Here is a 20,236-nt window from a genome sequence, read left to right as displayed (position 1 = left end):
GCTGTCTCGTCTCAAAGACAATGGAGGACAGACTAGTGAGTCAGAGGGCTAGAAGGTCAAGACATTGGCCATCACTTCTCTAGTGCTCTGACACTATCCCTTTGGAATGTAGATTGCTACTCTTAGGGACTAACTTCCTTCCTTCCTGCTTTGTACTTCCTCTTCCGCTTCCTCTCTTCCTGTTCCTTCTACCTTGCAATATGCAAGCTTCTCTCCCTGCACCTTCTTCTTAATGACCTCCCCTGTAAATGTTTTTCCTTTCCCCAACTGTTAAGCAGTGTTTTTTGCTTTTCCCCCATGTTAAAAAGTGCTTTTCTATCCCTCCACACATGTATTTATCCCCTTCAAAAATGCTTCTCTTCCCTACCCCTCTAAAAAAACCGTAAGTGAGGAGCTGTTCCTCAAGCTTTCCCTTTGTCTGCACCCATGGTCTACCTCTGAAATGCTATATACTATTCCGCACTGTCAAAGAGAACTGCATCATAGCTTTGGGTTGTTTATTAAAACCATATTTGGCAACACACTCAGGGATGTATACTCGGGGATTTTAAAATCATGTACAGATGGTGTTTTATCCCTAAATTGATAAACCAGCATACATTTTGGAAATATTGGTTTATAAGTGTGAATCTTTTTCCATCCAGGCATTAAAGTTGGTTGTAAGCTATTGAATTGTTTAATGTAATTTATGTATAGTTATGACCAATTACAGATAAAAATATAATTCTGAATAACAGCCAAAGGATAAGCCAAAGCCAAAGGATAGCTCTTTGTTAAATAACATGATTGCTACAAATATACTGAAGTCTCCTAGGCTTCCAAAGTTGTGGGAACCTTAGGAAACTTCAGTGTGTGTGTAGCAAGTAGGGATGAGCCCAAATAGGCTTGGGCAGCCAGTGGCAAGGAGCAGTTACCTTAAAAAGTGGATAAGCAGGTTTCTAATCAGACAGTCCTCAAGTTACTGCACTTGCGCTTCTGCATCTTGAATCAGCGTGGATGAAATCATCACAAACTACACCACTGAGGTGTCCCTGTGAGTCACTCACAACTTGACCTAACTTGGTTCAAATCAGTTATCCCATCCACAAGTTAGCCCACTTGCGCCTCAAACGTTCACGCGTCTGCCGTCTTGGATTGGGGTAGACAATATCACAAACTACGCCACTGAGGTGTCCCTATATGTCCCTACAGCAGCAGCAAATTTGGTTCAAATCGGTTAAGTGGTTCACAAGTTAGCCCACTTGCACCTCAAAAGTTTACGCATCCGCCATTTTGAATCGATGTAGATGACATAATCACAAATTATGCCATTGAGGTATCCCTGTGTGTCACTCACTGCAACTGTACCCAATTTGGTTCAAATGGGTTAGGTAGTCCACTTGTGCCTCAGATGTTTATGTGGCTGCTATCTTGAATTGGAGTGGATGACATCATCACACACCACGCCATTAGGGCATCCCTATGTGTCCCTACAGCTGTTGCAATTTGGTTCAAATCGGTCAAGCAGTTCACAAGCTAGCCCACTTGTGCCTCAAAAGTTTACGTGTCCACCGTCTTGGGTCAGGGTGGAAGACATCATCACAAACAACGCCGTTGAGGTGTCCCACAACTGTACCCAATTTGGTTCATAGTGGTCCAGGCATTGCGAAGTTGATGGGGTGGGGGGTGCACACACGGCCTGACACTCACACAGAATGCCAGGTGATCTCATAAGCCTACTGGAAAGCAAGCTGATAAAAAATGTTATGATTAGACCCATAACTTCTCTATAGACTGTCCAGCTTAACATAAATGGCTTGGGTGGTGGAGGATTTTTGTTTGTTAGGATGAATATAATTTTCTTTCTTTGTATTATGGTCTATTAAGTTATAACACATATTTTCATAATCTATTTAAAGTTTCTATTTTCCTCTTAGAATCTATCATGGCAGATCTTGAATTCTCATTTTAATTTTATATTCTAGGTTAGTGTGTTAGTAATGTTTAATAAGCTACTCCTAGTGGCTGGCCATGATCCAACACAAATATGCTTAAGCCATTGAAATCAATAGAGAGAAGCATGTTGAATTCTGTTGGCTGGTCTCCGTTACCTGGAAATATCAATCTGAATCTAAAGAGAGCTATAGACCTCTGTATGCATACAGACTTTATATACATATTAAATTTCATATACGACAAAGGCAAATAAAATAATTAGGGCTGCAACATTAGTGGATCAATCTATTAAACATTTTGGTTCAACTAAAAAAGCTGCTCCTAAATTAGTGTTTTATAGCAGCTTCCCTCAAACACGTAGTCTTCTTAACTTGGTTTACCTAAGAGTTTATTGAGAGACAACTCTCTTTTCTCCTCCTTTTTCCTTTCTGACTCCACCCCCCACACTCTCTACAGGATCCCCAGTGGGACAAGCTTCTAAACAACAAAACAAAAGATACTGGATAGAATACAATTAGTCAGTTGATTTTTTTTAAAAAAATGTATTTTTAATACAAATATAAAATCCAAATGACAAACACCATTTAAGAGGCGTTCCCTCCAAGCAAGAGAGAATGGGGAATGTTAGGGCGGCATATCATAGAGATGTATATATCAGGAGTTATGTAAATTTGATTTATTTATTTATTTAAATATCTGGAGCTGTCTGGTGGGAGCACATCACACCCATTTTGAAAGAGAGGCACTGGCTACCAGTTTGTTACCGGGTCCAATTCAAGGTGCTGGTTTTGACCTTTAAAGCCCTTAATGGTTTGGGCCCAGGATACCTGAGGGACTGCCTGCTCCCGAGGGTTGCTGCCCGCTTGATGAAGTCATCTGAGGGGGCTCTGCTCCGGGTGCCAACAATGAGGGAGGCTCAGTTGTCGTGCATGCAGGACAGGGCCTTCTCTGTTGCTGCCCCCAGACTCTGAAATGTTTGGGTTGAAAAAGGTGTCCTTGTACACCCACACTATTGCAAAATGAAGAAAACAAGAGAGAAATCGTCTTGAACCAGCATGGGTGCACAAGAACACCTTTTTAAGCCAAAAAGGCCTATGGTATAAAACTGATCCAATCTTTTCGAGTGTGCACAGGCCTCCCTGACAATAGGTGAAGAGGCACTGCACTTCCTTTCTGTTTGGCTGGCAGAGGACATCAGCACTATGGCCAGAGAAAAGCCCACCTGACCCTCCTTGCCTAAGTTTCTGGGAGGGAGGGAGGAATACACACCTTCTCTTTACCAGCAGAGATTGGATGCTGCTGCTTCTTCCCAGCGTTGCTTCCTCACAATCTAACCTTCTTGCAACAGAATATATTGCTTACTAAAACTGCTGCTGGAAAATGCCTCTTTGCCCACTGTAATAGACACCTCCCCTTCTGGTTAAAAGTTGCTGGATGACCAGTCATTCCAGACATCTCAAGGAAGATCATGTAGATGGCTCCAGAATTCAGGGCACATACTTTCCTTCTGACAGAATCCATACTTTCCTTCTGGACAATGAAAGTGGGACAAAGCTTTTAAAATTCAGCAAGCATACTCACTTGCATGACGTACTGGATAATCACAAGTATGCAGTGGGGAACTAGCTGCAGATTACATCTCAAACTGTGCCTGTGGATGCAACAGAAATGATGTAATTATTGGGAGTAGGTGAGAAAGTGAGAATTGTGACAGAGCCTCGGCTGAGGGAGGGAGGGAGGGAGGAAGGATGGGATTAAGGAGCATTCGACTTATATCTGGGTGAACCACTGAGGTGAAAAATAAGGCCAGAGCGCTGCCAAAGATGCAGTTGCAAGACACGGGTGTGTGTGTGTGTGTGTGTGTGTGTGTGTGTGTGTGTGTGTGTGTGTAACATAATTATTAGGTGTAGGTGAGAAATGTAACAGTCTTCCCGTTTCCCTGTGCCTTGTCTCAGACAGGAGTAATCAGGTAGAGTTTAAGGTGCTGGCCTTAGGGCAATTCAAAATATGTTCTCTGTTAAAAATTAGTTGCCAGCATGGGATATAGAATCACAGGGTTGCAGTAGAATTGCTATCATGCTGCCAGGAAACCTTCTCCAGAACACAGTTGCAGCTTCTACCTCCCCACTTGGTCCTGTCAGCCATCCTCAGCCTTTAATCTGTATGGAGAAGTATGGAAATCCCCTTTGCATGAGATGGGCAGGCAGGACATGTTGGTGACTGGGCTGGTACTCAAGCAGGGTGGGAGAAGTTACAGATCTTCCCATTAACCATCCTCTCTCCTGTTTGCTGTGGTGCAAAAGTAGAGCTCCACCCCTTTATTAAAACAGGGAGCAGCAAAAACAGCAGCGGCACCCTCCCAATCCTCAATCGAAATGGTGTTTAGACAGGATTTGACAAATTCATGGAGCATAGGGCTACCAATGGCTACTCGCCTGGACAGCTGTATATTCCCACTGTGATCAGAGGGGGCGTGCCCCTGCTAGGGAGCACCAATGGTTGGGGATAGTTGTCCCCAAGCTTCCCTGATGCACCTGGTGAAGCAGGATGCCCGATTCGATGGGCCACTGGCCTGATCCCACAGGGCTTTCTTATGTTCTTATAACTTTAAAAGCACCAAGGCACCATCCTCAAATGAAGATCTGGCAACCCTAACCACTGGAATCCAGAGTATAGACTTCACTGGAATCCAGAGTATAGACTTCAGCCTCCGATGTACCACTTGAGAACTAAAATGGAAGCTTGTGTTACTTGTGGAAGCTGTTTGCAGCAACCCTACAAATTAAGCAACAGATAGACTTGTTTTTCCATTGTAGAGCGATGACTGTTTTCTTCTCAGCCATGATCTCAGTGGCCAGCACTGGTAATGATTCTAAGGAATATGGAGCACTGGCTGCTCCGAAGAATTGGGTGGTGATACTGCCATCTGGAAAAATCAGAGTCTGACTGGGTCAGTTGCATTCCCCAAATCCACTGCCAGCCATATTGACCCAAAAAGGGAGCTTCAAGTCTATCACAGACATTTCCCTCTTGAAAAAAAGACAGCTCCTTCACTTCCCTCCTACCAAAAGCCATAGAAAGGGGATCAGGAAGGACAAAAATAGCTCCATACTAAAAAAAGAGCAATGTTCTGTTAGGTTGTTGCTACTAAGACCTTTTAGCACCACCTGCTGGCCACTGATTACAAACAACAGTCTGGTGGCACCTTCTAGATGAACACAGTTATGGACTAAAGCCCACTTCTTCAAATGCAATAGTCCACACAAGCTTAAATAAAAGCATATTAATATAAACGAGTCTTTAAAGTGTCACAAATTTTTGTTGCAACAGAGCTAGCCCCCCAGAAAGAAGAAAAATTGTAATGTTCCTTTCCCCCAGCTTTTAAGTGTCAGCTTTGTCCTTGCTGGGGGACAGCTGAGAAACAGGGGGACAGACTACAGTGTTGAGCTCTAGTCTGCTCTTTAAAGAGATTCGGAAAGGAGAGCTGTTCAATAACTCTGGTGTAACTAAGTGGTGCCTGTTTTTGGAGAGCCTCAACCCAAAGGGGTGGAACTGGGGACAGAATACACCAAAAGCTGCAATCCTACACAAATTTACCTGGGAGCAGGACTGATTGAATTCAGTGGGACTTATTCCTGAATAAACAGGATTGCACTGAGAGGCAACCAGTTCAAGATCCCAGAAAGAAAAATAATTTGCAACTCAAACCAACAGCCTGTTTGAAGGGTGTATTTACATTGTTGTTTTCCTAAGAAAGAAAATCTTATATATAAAGTCTTGGTACCACAAAGAAGTTAGCAAAAAATCTGCCTGATCCCGAGGCAGGTTGAATGAAAAGGGAGAAAAAAATATCCCAGACTCAGGTCACTACTGCAATGTTTATTATTGCATTCTTTAAAAATGAGGAGGAGGAGGAAGAAGAGGCAGAAGGTAGAGTGGCCATTACAGAGAACATGAAGGTGTTGGGTATTATACAGGGGCAGGGAGAAGACATGGAACACACCACTCCCTCTGGGGCTTCTGAAGGCCAGCACCACGCACCAAGTGACCTTCCTAGCCACCCACGGCCCACCCCAACCGGGTGAGAGGGAGGAGAAGAGAAAAGGACTTTGGAGGGCGGCAAAGTGGTTTTAGAGTCCTCAAGTATCAACACATCAACAGCTGGGAGAAACACTTTTAAAAATTCAGACAGCACCCAACATAAAATAAAATAAAAGGTACAAAGGAGGAGCCTGAAGACAGCATCTTCTGGTCTGTGTGTTGCACAGTTCTCAGAATGTTCCCCTGGGGACGGTTTGTTCCTATGCAAGCTATGTCCGGCTGAGATTTCAGCCCTTTACAAATCCAATTCCAGGTCCTCGAGTTCCTCTTCCAAAGCTTTCCTTCGAGCCAGCTTGTCCAACTGCTCTTTGGTCGGTTGCTTGATCTCCCCAGAGTCAATCCGTGCCTGCAGCTCCTCCACCTGCCGCAGTTTCTTTTTCAGGTTTTTGATTTTCTTGTTCTTCTCCAAAGCGGCGGCAGCAGCAGAGGAGCCATCACTGCTGCCTGCTGGCACAGCCAGCTGACCATCCCCTCTGCTGCCTGGTGTGGCTGACAAGGATGTTTTCTCTAGTGACTGGATCAGGTCATCTGTATCTCGCTCCCCTTTCTCCTGCTGCTGCTTTCGCTTCTCCTTGCGTTTTAGGTTCCTCTTGGCTGTCTTGGAGAGTCCTGCCTCACCGCTTTCTGGTCCCTTTGAAGCCTGCCTTGCCATCTGAGCGTTGGCCTCTGGATTCAGGCCTGGAGGTAGTTCTGGTTTGCTTTTGAAGAATTTCACGTATTTATTCTCATACCTGCATGGAACAAAAGATATCAGATCTCTCTTCTCTCAGTACTTGAAATAAATCAAAACCAGGATCAGAAGGAAGAATCTTTACTTCAGTGTCTCTAAAAGAAAGGAAAGCAAAGGCACCCCTAAAAATGAAAGCTGTCCTTCTGCAATTCCAGCTCCACTCTCCACAAATAAGCAGCAGATGGCACACAAGCTTAAAACCTTTTGCTCTATCACAAGATCACAATAGGTACAAAGACACACAGCTCTGGCAGGTCACTGTGGATCACGTTACTTGCAGTAACAGGCTCAAGTAGACGCAATTGCCCTTATGAACATGGCACCTTCTGCCATGCTGACCTTTTGGGCTGGAAAAGTTGGTGAAGCCTGCACATGTGTATTATTTATTTATTTATTTATTTATTTACACAGTCAGACAGGTGTTATTGACTGGTTTGTTTTATCCAGACATCGAGTCCTTCCCAAGGACCTAGGATGGCTGAATTTTATTGTCAGTTGTTATAGATATCGTCGCAGAATATAGGCTGTTCCCAGTAAAGCTGCTTTTTGTAACTGGCTGATGATGATTTCTGTGGCCCCTATGGTGTTGAGGTGCTCTTCAAGGTCTTTTGGAACTGCACCCAGGGCGCCAATGACCACTGGGATTATTTTGGTCTTTTTCTGCCACAGCCTTTCAATTTCAATTTGTAGATCTTTGTATTTTGTGATTTTTTCTATTTCTTTTTCTTCTATTCTGCTATCCCCTGGTATTGCTATGTCAATTATTTTCACTTGTTTTTCTTTCTTCTCAACTACAGTTCTATCTGGTGTATTGTGTGGCAGGTGTTTGTCTGTTTGTAGTCGGAAGTCCCATAATATTTTTACATCTTCATTTTCTTCAACTTTTTCAATTTTATGGTCCCACCAATTCTTGGCTACAGGTTTTTATTATTATTATTATTATTATTATTAATTATTTTTACATTTATATCCCGCTCTTCCTCCAAGAAGCCCAGAGCGGTGTACTACATACTTGAGTTTCTCTTTCACAACAACCCTGTGAAGTAGGTTAGGCTGAGAGAGGTGACTGGCCCAGAGTCACCCAGCTAGTTTCATAAATGAATGGAAATTTGAACTCTGGTCTCCCCGGTCCTAGTCCAGCACTCTAACCACTACTGGGACAGTAGTATGGTTGAATCTGTACAGAGGTCTTCTCAAGAGGGACAGTGGTTTTGTACACTAGCACAGGTGGCCCGAGCAATCTGTGCCACCTTGCAATTCTCAGATTAAAAAAATGCACATTGCAGCCTGGGGCAACTCCTTTAGTAACTGCCTGTTCCAGGGATGTTCGACAAGAGATCATCCCATGGCATATCAGCCCTTCCTCTGGAGGTTTAAGGTACCTCACAGCTGGGTTTAACCTCCTGCTTCTTCACAGTGGAGGACAGGGAAAGTGCAACACAGCCTAAGCAAGGCAAGGTGGGAACCACATAACGCTTTTGCTGTTGATGAGTACAGACCATTTCCTTCAGGGCAGTTTTGTTCATACTAGAGGTGGGGAGGGAGAATGTCCTGAAAAATAATTTAGATGGGATTGTCTAACTGCCACCCCTCTCACTCAGATCATTAATAGCAGTTTCTTGGGTCACCATAATGTGAAGCTGAGATTGGAGAGAAGGAACCAAAGGGCACAGCAGCACCATAAATGAGTAGGATGAATGTGTGAACCGATCAGAATGAACAGCTGGGCATAACCTTAGTTTCCAGATAGGGTAGGCACACATCCCCTTATTCATTCCTCAATCCCTGCTCATTTTCCTCAAACCCCTGCTAATTTGGCAAAGAGGCACCTTATAATGTGGTGATTCTCTTTATTTAGCAGGGGGAGAGTAACTGGCCCTATCCACCCCCAGCACAGTACCTCCAGTGACTGTTGCTGGTGTCTATCTTATGTTTCTTTTTAGATTGTGAGCCCTTTGAGGACAGGGAGACATCTTATTTGTTTGTTATTTTTCTGTGTAAACCGCCCTGAGCCATTTTTGGAAGGGCGGTATAGAAATTGAATAAATGAATAATAAAATAATAATAATAAAATAATAATTCATGCCACAAGATATGCCAAGCCCCTGCTCACACATAATATTGTTTGGAGCAAATTTCCAATGCTAAAATAATACTGGAATGCAAGCAAAGGTGAGAGTCTGACTTACACTGGCACTTCTTCTTGAGGAACGTAGCCTTCTTTCACCCTCCTTTGTTTTCTCCAGGTACCATCGGGACGTTGTGTGGAGGCGATGTATTTTCCTGAAACATTAGAAGTATTTTACTTTGTGAAATTTCTTTGCCCTTTTTTTATTTACATATAATGGGCAGCATCCAGACTAGTCAGTTATGACTTAAGGTAAAGTGTGCTGTCGAGTCAGTGTTGACTCCTGGTGACCACAGAGCCCTGTGATTGTCTTTGGTAGAGTACAGGAGGGGTTTACCACTGCCTTCTCCCACACAGTGCGAGATGATGTCTTTCAGCATCTTCCTAGATCGCTGCTGCCCAATATAGGTGTTTCCCATAGTCTGGAAAACATACCAGCAGGGATTCGAACCGGCAACCTCTGGCTTGCTAGTCAAGTCATTTCCTCGCACCACTGAAATCAATGATATGAGTTAGTTATGACTGACTTAAGTCCCACAAATTTTAATGGGACTAAGTCATGACAAACTTTCCCTGGATGCTGCCTGAAGTGATCATCAAGGCTTTTCTCCGAGAGAATGAACACGAACACACACATCCCTATCAAAAACTTGCTTTATTGAGCCCTAAAGATACTTATTTGCATGAGGGAATTAATGTGAAATGACTGTGTAGCTTGTGACATGTAGATTTTCTGCTATGCAAGAATATTTAACATTTTGATAACACTTAGCACACTCTCACATGATCCTTACAACATTCCTGTAAGACAAGTTAATATCATTATGCTCATATCGTGAATGGAATATGCAAGGCCCTACCACATAGGATCGTAGAATTACAGCTAATTACTAAGAGGAGCATATAGCTAGAATTGTCAAGTGGAATAACAAAAACTTCTTTAAATATATTAGAAGCAGAACACCTGCCAGGGAAATGGTTGGACTCTTAGATGATGGGGGCATGAAAGAGATTATTGAGGAGAATAAGGAGATTGCAGAGAAGCTGAATGAGTTTGTCATGGCCCGGTCACAACCAGTCCCGTGATTTCAAGCTTCACTGCTGCCACCAAGAAGACTTTTATATTTTCTCTGGCTGAGTCTACTGAAACAGCCTTCCCAACCTCTGTTTCATTCAAAGCTAGGTAGGGTGGAAAAGCTCCAGACAGCAGCATGTCTCCTGCTGGCAAAGACGCTCCTCTTCCAGTTTACATAGAGATGGAGGTGCACTTCTGGTGATGCCCTCATTTGCCTTTTCATATTGAGTAGTTGCTTCTCCAGTCCTTGGAGATGTGAGCTCTATCATCTTCCATTCTTCTTCCTTTATCCAGAGATAGTCTTATCTTATCCACTCCTCATGATCATGGTTCTCTAAAGCCTGGTTGGTTGTTGCATTAGTTTGGATCAAAGGGACTCTCATCTTCAGCACATCTTTCCCTTCAAAGGGCAGTCCTTTAACTTGACATTTCTCAATTAGAGCTGCATTCTCCATGTACAGGTACGCTGACATTTTACTAACCTATCTCATCCCTAATCTGTTGACCTGATAAAATAAAACAAACCCTTTTGCTCAAATGTGGGGGGGATTTCCCCCAAAATGCTAATTATCACTTTGCTCCACTGAATTATGTATTCCATTGCTTTGCCACCGTATGTCATGGCCCAGTCTCAACCAGTCCCATGATTTTAAGTTTTATCACTGCTACCAAGTAGACTGGCTGAGTCTACAGAAACAGCCTTCCAAACCTCTGTCTCATTCAAAGCTAGGGAGGGTGGAAAGGCTCCTATGCAAGGGGGTGGGGAAAATGGACAGAGGCTACAGTTTACTAAATTCAAAGAGATAATTTTTACTTTAAAATAGTTCAATATAAAACAGTAGTTCTTTTGGAAAATGCAGTACAAAACAACAACCATATGAGCACAAGGAAAAAATAAAATATGAGAAAAATGCATCCAGTCTAACCAGTACCTAATACTGTGCCTTAACCTATAGTCCTTACCAGGAGTTTTTTGGGTTGTTGTTTTTTTTTAAAATAAGCACCTCCTTAAATAAGCACAACTTCTTCAGCAAGCCTGGCTTTTCCCCTTTCTCAGCTTCAGGTCTTGATCTTCTTTTCCAGTAAGGTAAAGTGTGCTGTCGATTTCGACTCCTGGCGCCCACAGAGCCCTGTGGTTTTCTTTGGTAGAATACAGGAGGGGTTTATCATTGCCTCCTCCAGCGTAGTATGAGATGATGCCTTTCAGCATCTTCCTATATCACTGCTACCCAATATAGTACCAGCAGGGATTCAAACCGGCAACCTTTCCAGTACCTCCTTTCAATGCCAGATTAGTCTTTCAGCTACTTTGAGGGTGATTCAGTTCTCAGAGTTTGCAGCCTGACTCTCCCAGTGATTTCTCAGCTCTAATCTCAGCAGCTCTTTTCTCTTGGCTCTCCAAGACTCCAACCTGCTGACTTCAATTCTTCAACTAACTCTCTGCTGCAGGCAAGCCTCCTTTTAATTTATTTCCCCCCTCCAAATTTCTCTAAACCAGCCAATCAGGGCATCTCAGGTTCTCTCCATTATTTTAAAACACACCCAATCAAATCAAACTCTCTCTTCCCTCCAAAGGTACAACTCTTTTCCCTCCCAAACCAAACTATAGAACAGGAGCTGTGAACTTTTGACTGCTGCACAACTTTTTAATATAGAATTTAGGGATTAAGCAATTACATATGCAGTATAGAAATCTGGAACACAAAAAGAGAAGGTTCAGGACTCATTCCTTCATAGAGTTCTTTGCATCTGTCTTCACGGCAGATGATACTGACCATACATCAGCTATGAAACTGAGCTTCTCAGGCTTGAAGGCTGAAGAAGGTGATGAGAGAGGATGTTCTAAACCAGGGTTTCTTAACCCAGATGTTGTTGGATTACAACTCCCATCATGCCCAGCCACAAAGGCCAGAGCCAGAGCCAGATGGCATCCACTCAAGAGTTCTGAAGGAATTCAAATGTGAAATTGCTGATCTCCTAGCAAAAATATGTAACTCCCTACAATCAGGCTCTGTACCAGAGGACTGGGAAGTAGCTAACAGGAGCATAGGAAGCTGCCTTATACTGAATCAGACCATTGGTCCTTCTAGCTCAGTATTGTCTACCCAGACTAGCAGCAGCTTCTCCAAAGCTGAAGGCGGACTCTCTCTCAGCCCTATCTTGGAGATGCCAAGGAAGGAACTTGAAACTTGAAGGTGCTCTTCCCAGAGCAGATCCATCCCCCAAGGGGAAAATCTTACAGTGCTCAAATGTAGTCTCACATTCAAATGCAAACCAGGGGAGACCCTGCTCAGCAAAGGGGACAATTCATGCTTGCTACCACAAGACCAGCTCTACTATATCCCTTTTCAAAAATCCAGGGGAGATCTGAGAAATTACAGGCCAGTTAGTTTAACTTTGGTGCTGGGTAAATTGATGGAAAGCATACTTAAGGACAAAATGGTTAAACATACAGAATAGGCCTTGCTGAAGGAGAACCAGCATGGCTTCTGCAAGGGCAAGTCTTGCCTCACTAACCTTTTGGAGTTCTCTGAGAGTGTCAACAGGCATGTGGATAAAGGTGATCCGGTTGACATTGTATACTTGGACTTCCAAAAAGCTTTTGACAAAGTTTCCCACCAAAGGCTCTTGAGTAAACTTAGCAGTCATGGGATAAAGGGACAGGTTCATGTGTGGATTGGTAACTGGTTGAAGAACAGGAAACAGAGGTTTGGAATAAATTGACAGTTTTCACAAGGGAGGGAAGTAAGAAGTGGGGTCCCCCAGGGATCTGCACAGGGACCAGTGCTCTTTAACTTGTTCATAAATGAGTGAAGTGTCCAAATTTGCAGATGACACTTAAACTATTTAGGGTAGTGAAATTCAAAACAGATTGTGAGGCACTCCAAAAGGATTTCTCCAAATTGGATGAAGTGCGACAAAATGGCAAATGTGGTTCAATGTAAGCAAGTGTAAAGTGATGCATATTGGGACAAAAAAACCCAATATACACTGATGGGGTCCAGTGACAGAACAGGAGAGAGAACTTGGGATCATGGTGAACAGCTCCTTGAAAGTGTCAACTCAGTGCATGACAGCTGTGAAAAGTCCAATTCCATGTTAGGGATCATTGGAAGGGGATTGAAAATAAAAATAGGGGTGTGCACGGAACCGCCAACTGCGGTCCAGCACTGGGGTGGGGGGTAGCTTTAAGAGCAGCGGGAGGGTTTACTTACCCCTCCTGCCGCTTTCCCGCTCTGGTGCCGTAATTCTAGGAGTAATTGGGGTGGCAGGATACCTCCCTGCTGCCCCTTCCCCGCTGTTGCTGGAAAAAACTCCCAGGAGTCCTTTGCACACGCGCACGTCACAGAGACATCGTGCGCGCGCTTCACGTCTCTGTGACGTGCGCGCATGCAAAGGACTCCTGGGAGTTTTTTCCAGCAACAGCAGGAAAGGGGCGGCAGGGAGGTATCCTGCTGCCCCAATTACTCCTAGAATTACGGCACCAGAGCGGGAAAGTGGCGGGAGGGGTAAGTAAACCCTCCCACCGCTCTTAAAGCTACCCCCCACCCAAACCGAACCGCCCAGGTCCAGACTGGTCCGGAGGCTTTTTCAATGGCCTCCGGACCGGTCCGGGCCCATCCCTAAATAAAAATACTAATATTATGATGCTCTTAAACAAATCTATGGTGCAGCCACATTTGGAGTACGGGTCACCGTATCTTAAGGAGAACATTGTAGAATTGGAAAAGATGCAGAAGAGGGCAACCACAATGATCAGGAACCTGAAGCACCTTCCTTATGAGGCAAGGCTACAGCATCTGGGGCTTTTAAAATTGGAAAAGAGGTGACTACGGGGAAGACATGATAGAAGTGTACAAAATTATGCATGGTGTAGAGAAAGTGGACAGAGAAGATTTTTCTCTCTCTCTCAGAACACTAGAACCAGGGGTCATCCCATGAAAATGAAGGCTAGGAAATTTAGGACCAACAAAAGGAAGTACATTTTACAGAGACTGCATAATTAATCTATGGAATTCTTTGCCATGGAAAGTGGTGATGGCCACTAGCTTGGATGGCTTTAAAAGGGGCTTAGATAAATTCATGGAGAACAGGTCTATCAATGGCTGCTAGTCTGGTGGCTATAGGCCACTTTCAGTCTCAGAGGCAAGATGCTTCTAACTACCGGTTGCAGGGGAGCAACAGCAAGATAGAGGGCATATGACAAATATATGAATATTACAAATATTTATATGCTGCTTTTCAACAAAAGTTCCCAAAGTGATTTACATAGATATAAATAAAATGGCTCCCTATCCCCAAAGGTCTCACAATCTAAAAAATAAACATAAGACAGACACCAGCATCAGCCACTAGAGGGATGCTGTTCTGGGGATAGATGGGGCCAGGTGCTCTCGCCCTGCTAGATAAAGACAATTACCACTTTTAAAAGGTGCCTCTTTGCTCAATTAGCAGGAGACAGTTAGCAGGGCATGCCCTTACCTCTTACCTGTGGACTTTTCAGAGGCATCTGGTGGGCCACTGTGTGAAACAGGATGCTGGACTAGATAGGCCTTGGGCCTCATCCAGCAGGGCTGTTCTTATCTAATTAACAAAAAGCATGGGAAGCTTTCAAAACTGCTGCAACAATGTGATATAGGAAAAACATGCACAAGTGTTATTCCTCAGAAAGTGGAGACTATACCACTCGAGTCCTGTCATTAAACATCCATTGTGAGTTAGGGTGACCCAAATGCAAATGAAAAAGAGGCTTCTGTGTTTCAACAGTCTTAGAAGATGGAAAAATCAGCAGCAGCAGCTTTCCTCATCCCTGAGTGACAAAGCACAGCCTGCTGAAATCCTCTCTTCTGCACAGCTATTAAAGCACCACATCTGCATCAGGTCACCTTTAAGGGGCATGGAGGAAGAGACCAGCGGTCATCTGTGGAACAAAAACCACCTAGAGATGTACATATCAGGCAGTATAGAAATACGATAAATAAATGAATGAAATGAAGGAATCTAGTGCGCTAAAAAAATGCGGGCGGGGGGGGGGGAAGAGAAGCACAGTGAACCTACAGTCTACTCTAGACTGTTTCACTTAAACCTAGACACCCACGTGGTAAGCGAGGAAAAGCTACCACACGGGAGAAGATGGGATCACCACATGTACTCAAGTTATTGCCGGCCCCATTTCTACCCCATCTTTTCCCCGAAACTAGATAGAGCATAAGAAGAGCCTAACCCCCTCCTGGCCCCCAAGCTCTTTCTAAGTGATGCCTTTTCGACAGATAAGCGAAGAGCAGCGCCGCAGGGTCCAGCGAAAGGCCACCCTCGGTTCCTCGGCCGGCTAGCTAAGCACACAGGTAGGCGAGGCAAGGACCAGCTCGCCTCGGCCCACCACAGGTGCGTTATCGCAAGGGGCGTGGCCAAAGCCCAGTGGGAGGAAAGGCCACCGAGAAAGGGGGAGATGCCCTCGAGGAGGGGGCGTGGCCCCAGAGGATGGAGGCCAAAGGCGGGGCCTGGCGGGTGGAAGGATGGGGAGGGGCGTCATGCTGGGAGGACTCGAAGGACGCAGCGATCCGAGAGCATGCCCCTCAGTGCAGCTGGGATGAGGTGGGGCCGTGGGGAGAGGCCAGGACCCGAGATCCCCCTTCCCGCCCTAGCCGCGGTTTCCCCACTCACCGGTTTCATCAGTAACATAGGGAGTCGCCATCTTGGAAACGCAACCTACTTCCTGTCTCATTGCCACCGCCTCCTCCGGATATGGCGTACGGGGAGGGGAAGAAAAAGAGGGCCCGGCGGCCATTTTGTTCTTTAAGTAGACATAGCCGCGGCCTTTCTTTCTTCTCTGTCCGCCGCCTTTGTGTCCCAGCATGCTGTGCGGCGGCAGCAGCAGCAGCAGCCTCTGCGCAGCTGAGCTCTCCCGGGCTGAGGACAGAGCCGGTAGCTGCGCCTCACGGCTTCGTGAAGGACCAGAAGTCTGGCTTTACAGTTTTGAACCCGGGTCATTTTAATGCCTAATAATGGCGCTGGCCTCGTCTCGTTATTTCCACGAGGCAGGGAATAGTGGTGGTCTTGCATTTCAATCCAAGGAGGAGCCGCAGGATCACATCCCCCCCCCCTCAGCCCCCTCGAAGCTCAGCGGTTGAGATTTGGCCAGTCACTTCTTAGCCTAACCTACCTCACAGGGTTGTTGTGAATCACACCACTCTGAGCGCCTTGAAACCAGAGCAGGATCTAAATACTGCTGCTACCCCTGACCTGAATCCAGGTAACTGCGAACGGCGCGCCACTCGCGGAATGGGGCTTGCCCACCCGCTGCTCCTCCTCTGTCCTGCGGCCTCAAGTGCCCCCTGAAAAGCCGGGGGAGGCCTCTCCAGTCATATAGCCCGAATTATGGCGCCGGGGGAGAAGCACAAACGCTGCTCAGGGGATCCAGCCCAGTGAACAATTCCTGGGCAAATATGCCCCCCAAAGAAAAGATCTCTCATTATTTATGCGGAATTTCGCATACGCAACACACCTATTTATCAGATTTTTATATCTTTCACCCGATTTAAGCTTTCTATAGGCAAGGATTTGCAAAGTGTAGTGAGAGTAGATTGAGCATCACCAGATAAGACTCTTGCAATGTGCAATGTGAAGTCAAAAATCAAGTGCAGCAGTAGATGAGAGAGTCAGGCTGAAATTTTAGACTTATATTACATAGAAGCTTATGCCACTGACTACTAAGATTTTCTACCATGTAAGGATGGTTAGGACTGGGCTGTCAGTGTTACTTGTTCATGTTTTGAACAACCAGCAGGGGTATGTAGGCCAATGGTGATTTACTATGATAATAATCTGAGACTTGGGAACTGCATAGTGTTAAAGCTGCATTTTAACCAGCTGCAGCAACAAAATGATTTGAATGTAATGTGAAAAGTGTTTAAGGACCTAACACAACTTGACAGCTGTGCATTTCTAGACTCTGTACACACATACACACACAACCACATATAGCAGTTATGAAACACTGAAAGTATACCACAATAAAGGCTCCTGGTTGAATTTACAAGCCCAGTGTTAGATAGTTGTTTCCATGTGGGGAAATTACCTCTCCATATAAGCGCTCACTAACTTGCTCACATAGTTACAATTACATCAAGTTTGACAATTTCATGTTTAACTATTCATATTTGTTCCTCAGATGGCAAGGTGCGCATAGGCTGTTGTCCAAGATCTGTTGAAAGACAAATACTTGCAGATAAACTGTTGACAAAGCAATAACTAAAATCTTGGGCATAAAGATGATGCTGAATAAATAAATAAATAGTACAATTTTTCTGTAGGGCACTGAAGAAAACCATGAGGGGTAAAAGGAACCAACAAGAAATGGAAATCCAGTGCTTTGCTCTAGAACAGTGTTCTTCATTGTAAGGCTCAGGCAGCTCCCATCAAACCACCAATTAGTCAAGGAGTGAGACCAAGCTTCGTAAGATTTGGAGCCACCAAGCCCTGACAAAAACCAGCTAAATACCTGTATGACCTGATATATTCAGCACACAGAAGAGCACTGACATTGGCTCAGCTGGATGTGCTGCCCTCTGCGGGAACAGAGGGTAGGTATAGAAGAGTTCCTTATTTGGAGAGACTGTGCCCTTGTGGAAGTGAGAAGATTGAAATGGTTGCCATGTGCTTCTGTATTATTCTTTCTGTCGCAAGCTCATTCCAAATATATTGCTCTTCTCATTCTTAGATACCCTGACAATTCGGATGAATTTTATATAAACTTATTTCTTTATGATAAACACACTTATGTCTCGCACTCAATAGCCAAATTCTGTACAGCTGCAATTAAAATTCGCTCATGGTGTATCAGAAATGGTTAATTGTAATCGTCCTTTCTTTTTCTTTTTAATTTGGTTTTATCCTTTTTAAAAACAAATCTCAATCTTCTGTGTAACTGATTTTTTATATGTATATGCATGTATGTGTTTATATTGCTATCTACCCTCAGTAGATTTATTTGATCTGGATTGTCTATTTGATCAAAGATCTCAAACTGAACTGAACAAGTGAGGTTCCTTGGTTATTAGGTCTGTGCAAAGCTTCAGCCAAATACTCTGTACGGCTCCCCTGGTGCTGCACTTTCCCCAGTGCTGGTAGGGAAACGGAGTCCTCCCGAGCCCCAGCCCATCTTGTAAGGTGCTTATGGAGCACTGGGAAGTGTAGTCCTTCCCAATGTTTTCCCCATAGAGCTCTGTGAGTAAAGAGCTGAGGACTACATTTCCCAGCACTCCACATGTGTACCTTCTAAGATGGACTTGAGGCTTGACAGGGTTTTTGTTTCTCTTAAAGGATGACCCCACCCCTCAACACTGGGGAAAGCATAGCACTCGTAGAGCTCACAACGTTGGGAAATGGCTCTTGCACTGAAATATTTTTACCAAAGTGGCCCCCTCTTGAAAAATAGTTAAGATCACTCCATATACTTTAAACTACAGCATTAATGCTCCCTACAGGGTATCTATCTACCACCTTAAGTGGCACAGCGGGAAAATACTTAACTAACAAGCAGGAGGTTGCCGGTTCAAATTCCTGCTGGTATGTTTCCCAGACGATACTATGGGAAACACCTATATCGGGCAGCAGCGATATAGGAAGATGCTGAAAGGCATCATCTCATACTGCATGGGAGGAAGCAATGGTAAACCCCTCCTGTATTCTACCACAGAAAACCACAGGGCTCCAGGAATCAAAATTAACTTAACGGCACACTTTACCTTTACAGGGGCTATCTAGATTACAGGGGATCTCCAGGCAGGAACAAGAGTGGGCAAGGTACATCGAAAACATTTATAGGCAAGGAATATAATCCATGTGTGATCCTGACCTGATGTGTCATCTTAAATCAGGATTTATTTTTTACATTCTAATAAATAGTTACAGTTTGGAGTTGAAAGAAGACTCTCTCTCTCTACACACACACAGAGACACACACAATTATTAAATTATTTATTTCAAATAAATCCAACTCAGTCACAGTGAAGAAATTTCTGGTAGCAAATTCCTCTATGACTTAAACATAGAAATATGACCAATTAACAACCAGGATTGGAAACCAGACAAATCAGATGGAGAAAGGATACAAAGTATTCAGCAGTGGAAAAAATTCAGTGAGACCATACATACATAAATATTGCAAAGGAATGGAGAATTTTGTTTAAATACTCAATAAAAGCTCACCCAGAAGGTTGCAACTTTCTTGGGATAACTCAAGTCTGTTTCAAGAACTAACTAGGTGATCATATTAATAATAATAATAATAATAATAATTTGATTTCTGTACTGCCCTTCCAAAAATGGCTCAGGGTAGTTTACACAGAGAAATAATAAACAAATAAGATGGATCCCTGTCTCCAAAGGACTCACAATCTAAAAAGAAACACAAGATAGACACCAGCAACAGTCCCTGAAGGTACTGTGCTGGGCGTGGATAGGGACAGTTACTATCTCCCTGCTAAATAAAGAGAATCGCCACATTAAAAGGTGCCTCTTTGCCAAGTTAGCAGGGGCATAACAGAAAGCATAACAAGCTTTCCTCCCCTCCAGAGAGGATATTATGTTTTTAATAATATGTTTGTTATTAAAAACAATAGCTTTTAATTATAGTTTATAAGAAAAAGTCTACAGAAACAATTGCTTCTCTCTGTTTTTACCTGGTTATGACTCGCTTGACTGAACATAAAAGTTCAGACAATGACTTTTCACTGAGCAACTCAACCACTGTCTTTTCCTGTTAGGTTGCTTTCATAGTAGCCATACTGGGGAGAGAGGGAAGGAAGGAAACTTGTTTTTTGTAAAAGACTTTGTGAGTGTGGTTATGAGAATATTGTACCCAGAGATAAAGGGCATTTCTTTGTTTCTGCAATTAAAATATGTGTAGTCTAATTTTATGCACATTTTCTTAGAAGCAAGAACCATTTTAGTCAATGGAATTACTTCCAAGTGTGTGTGCCTAATGTTGCAGTCTGATTGGGATGTGTTTGTTTTGTGCTTTCTTTAGAGATTTATTGTTGGATCAACTTCAGTTTTCATAGAATCATCATTAGGGAAGGTCTCACAGGTCTTCAGCGCTTTGCAACAGCAGGATTCCTTAAACCCAAACTAGATTTGATGCACAGCTGTATCTCCACCCACACACACACACCCCAACTTCTTTTTTTTTCATTTTTAAACAAAAGCAACGTTGAGAAGCTTTAAGTTTCAGTAGAGGAAGGGCTAAGGTAATCCTTCCCCTTCC

General features: G+C 43.9%; 1 protein-coding gene and 1 long non-coding RNA gene across 6 annotated transcripts; one reads left to right on the top strand and one right to left on the bottom strand.

Moving 5' to 3' along the window:
• Positions 1 to 5,799: 5,799 nt before the first annotated feature.
• On the bottom strand, positions 5,800 to 15,786 carry PYM1 (PYM homolog 1, exon junction complex associated factor). 5 transcript variants are annotated; one of them, XM_053300195.1, is made up of 4 exons: positions 15,634 to 15,683; positions 14,459 to 14,553; positions 8,956 to 9,049; positions 5,800 to 6,767 (listed from the first exon to the last, which is right to left on the bottom strand). In XM_053300195.1, exons 2-4 carry the CDS (start codon positions 14,532 to 14,534, stop codon positions 6,272 to 6,274), a joined length of 666 nt encoding a protein of 221 aa, XP_053156170.1. In that variant the 5' UTR covers positions 14,535 to 14,553; positions 15,634 to 15,683; the 3' UTR covers positions 5,800 to 6,271. The 5 variants fall into 5 exon arrangements, with proteins under 5 accessions (XP_053156170.1, XP_053156173.1, XP_053156168.1 ...); XM_053300198.1 differs by having other exon boundaries at positions 14,452 to 14,553; positions 15,634 to 15,670; XM_053300193.1 differs by lacking the exon at positions 14,459 to 14,553 and having other exon boundaries at positions 15,634 to 15,786.
• On the top strand, positions 15,571 to 17,806 carry LOC128346676 (uncharacterized). The gene is made up of 2 exons (XR_008317121.1): positions 15,571 to 16,222; positions 17,283 to 17,806. It is a non-coding gene; the product is annotated as an uncharacterized LOC128346676 (long non-coding RNA).
• The last annotated feature ends 2,430 nt before the right edge of the window (positions 17,807 to 20,236 follow it).

This window comes from Hemicordylus capensis, chromosome 2, assembly GCF_027244095.1.
Source record: "Hemicordylus capensis ecotype Gifberg chromosome 2, rHemCap1.1.pri, whole genome shotgun sequence".
Lineage (NCBI taxonomy): Eukaryota > Metazoa > Chordata > Lepidosauria > Squamata > Cordylidae > Hemicordylus > Hemicordylus capensis.
Note: the sequence above shows the minus strand (reverse complement) of the source record. Positions and strands in the feature narration are given on the sequence as shown.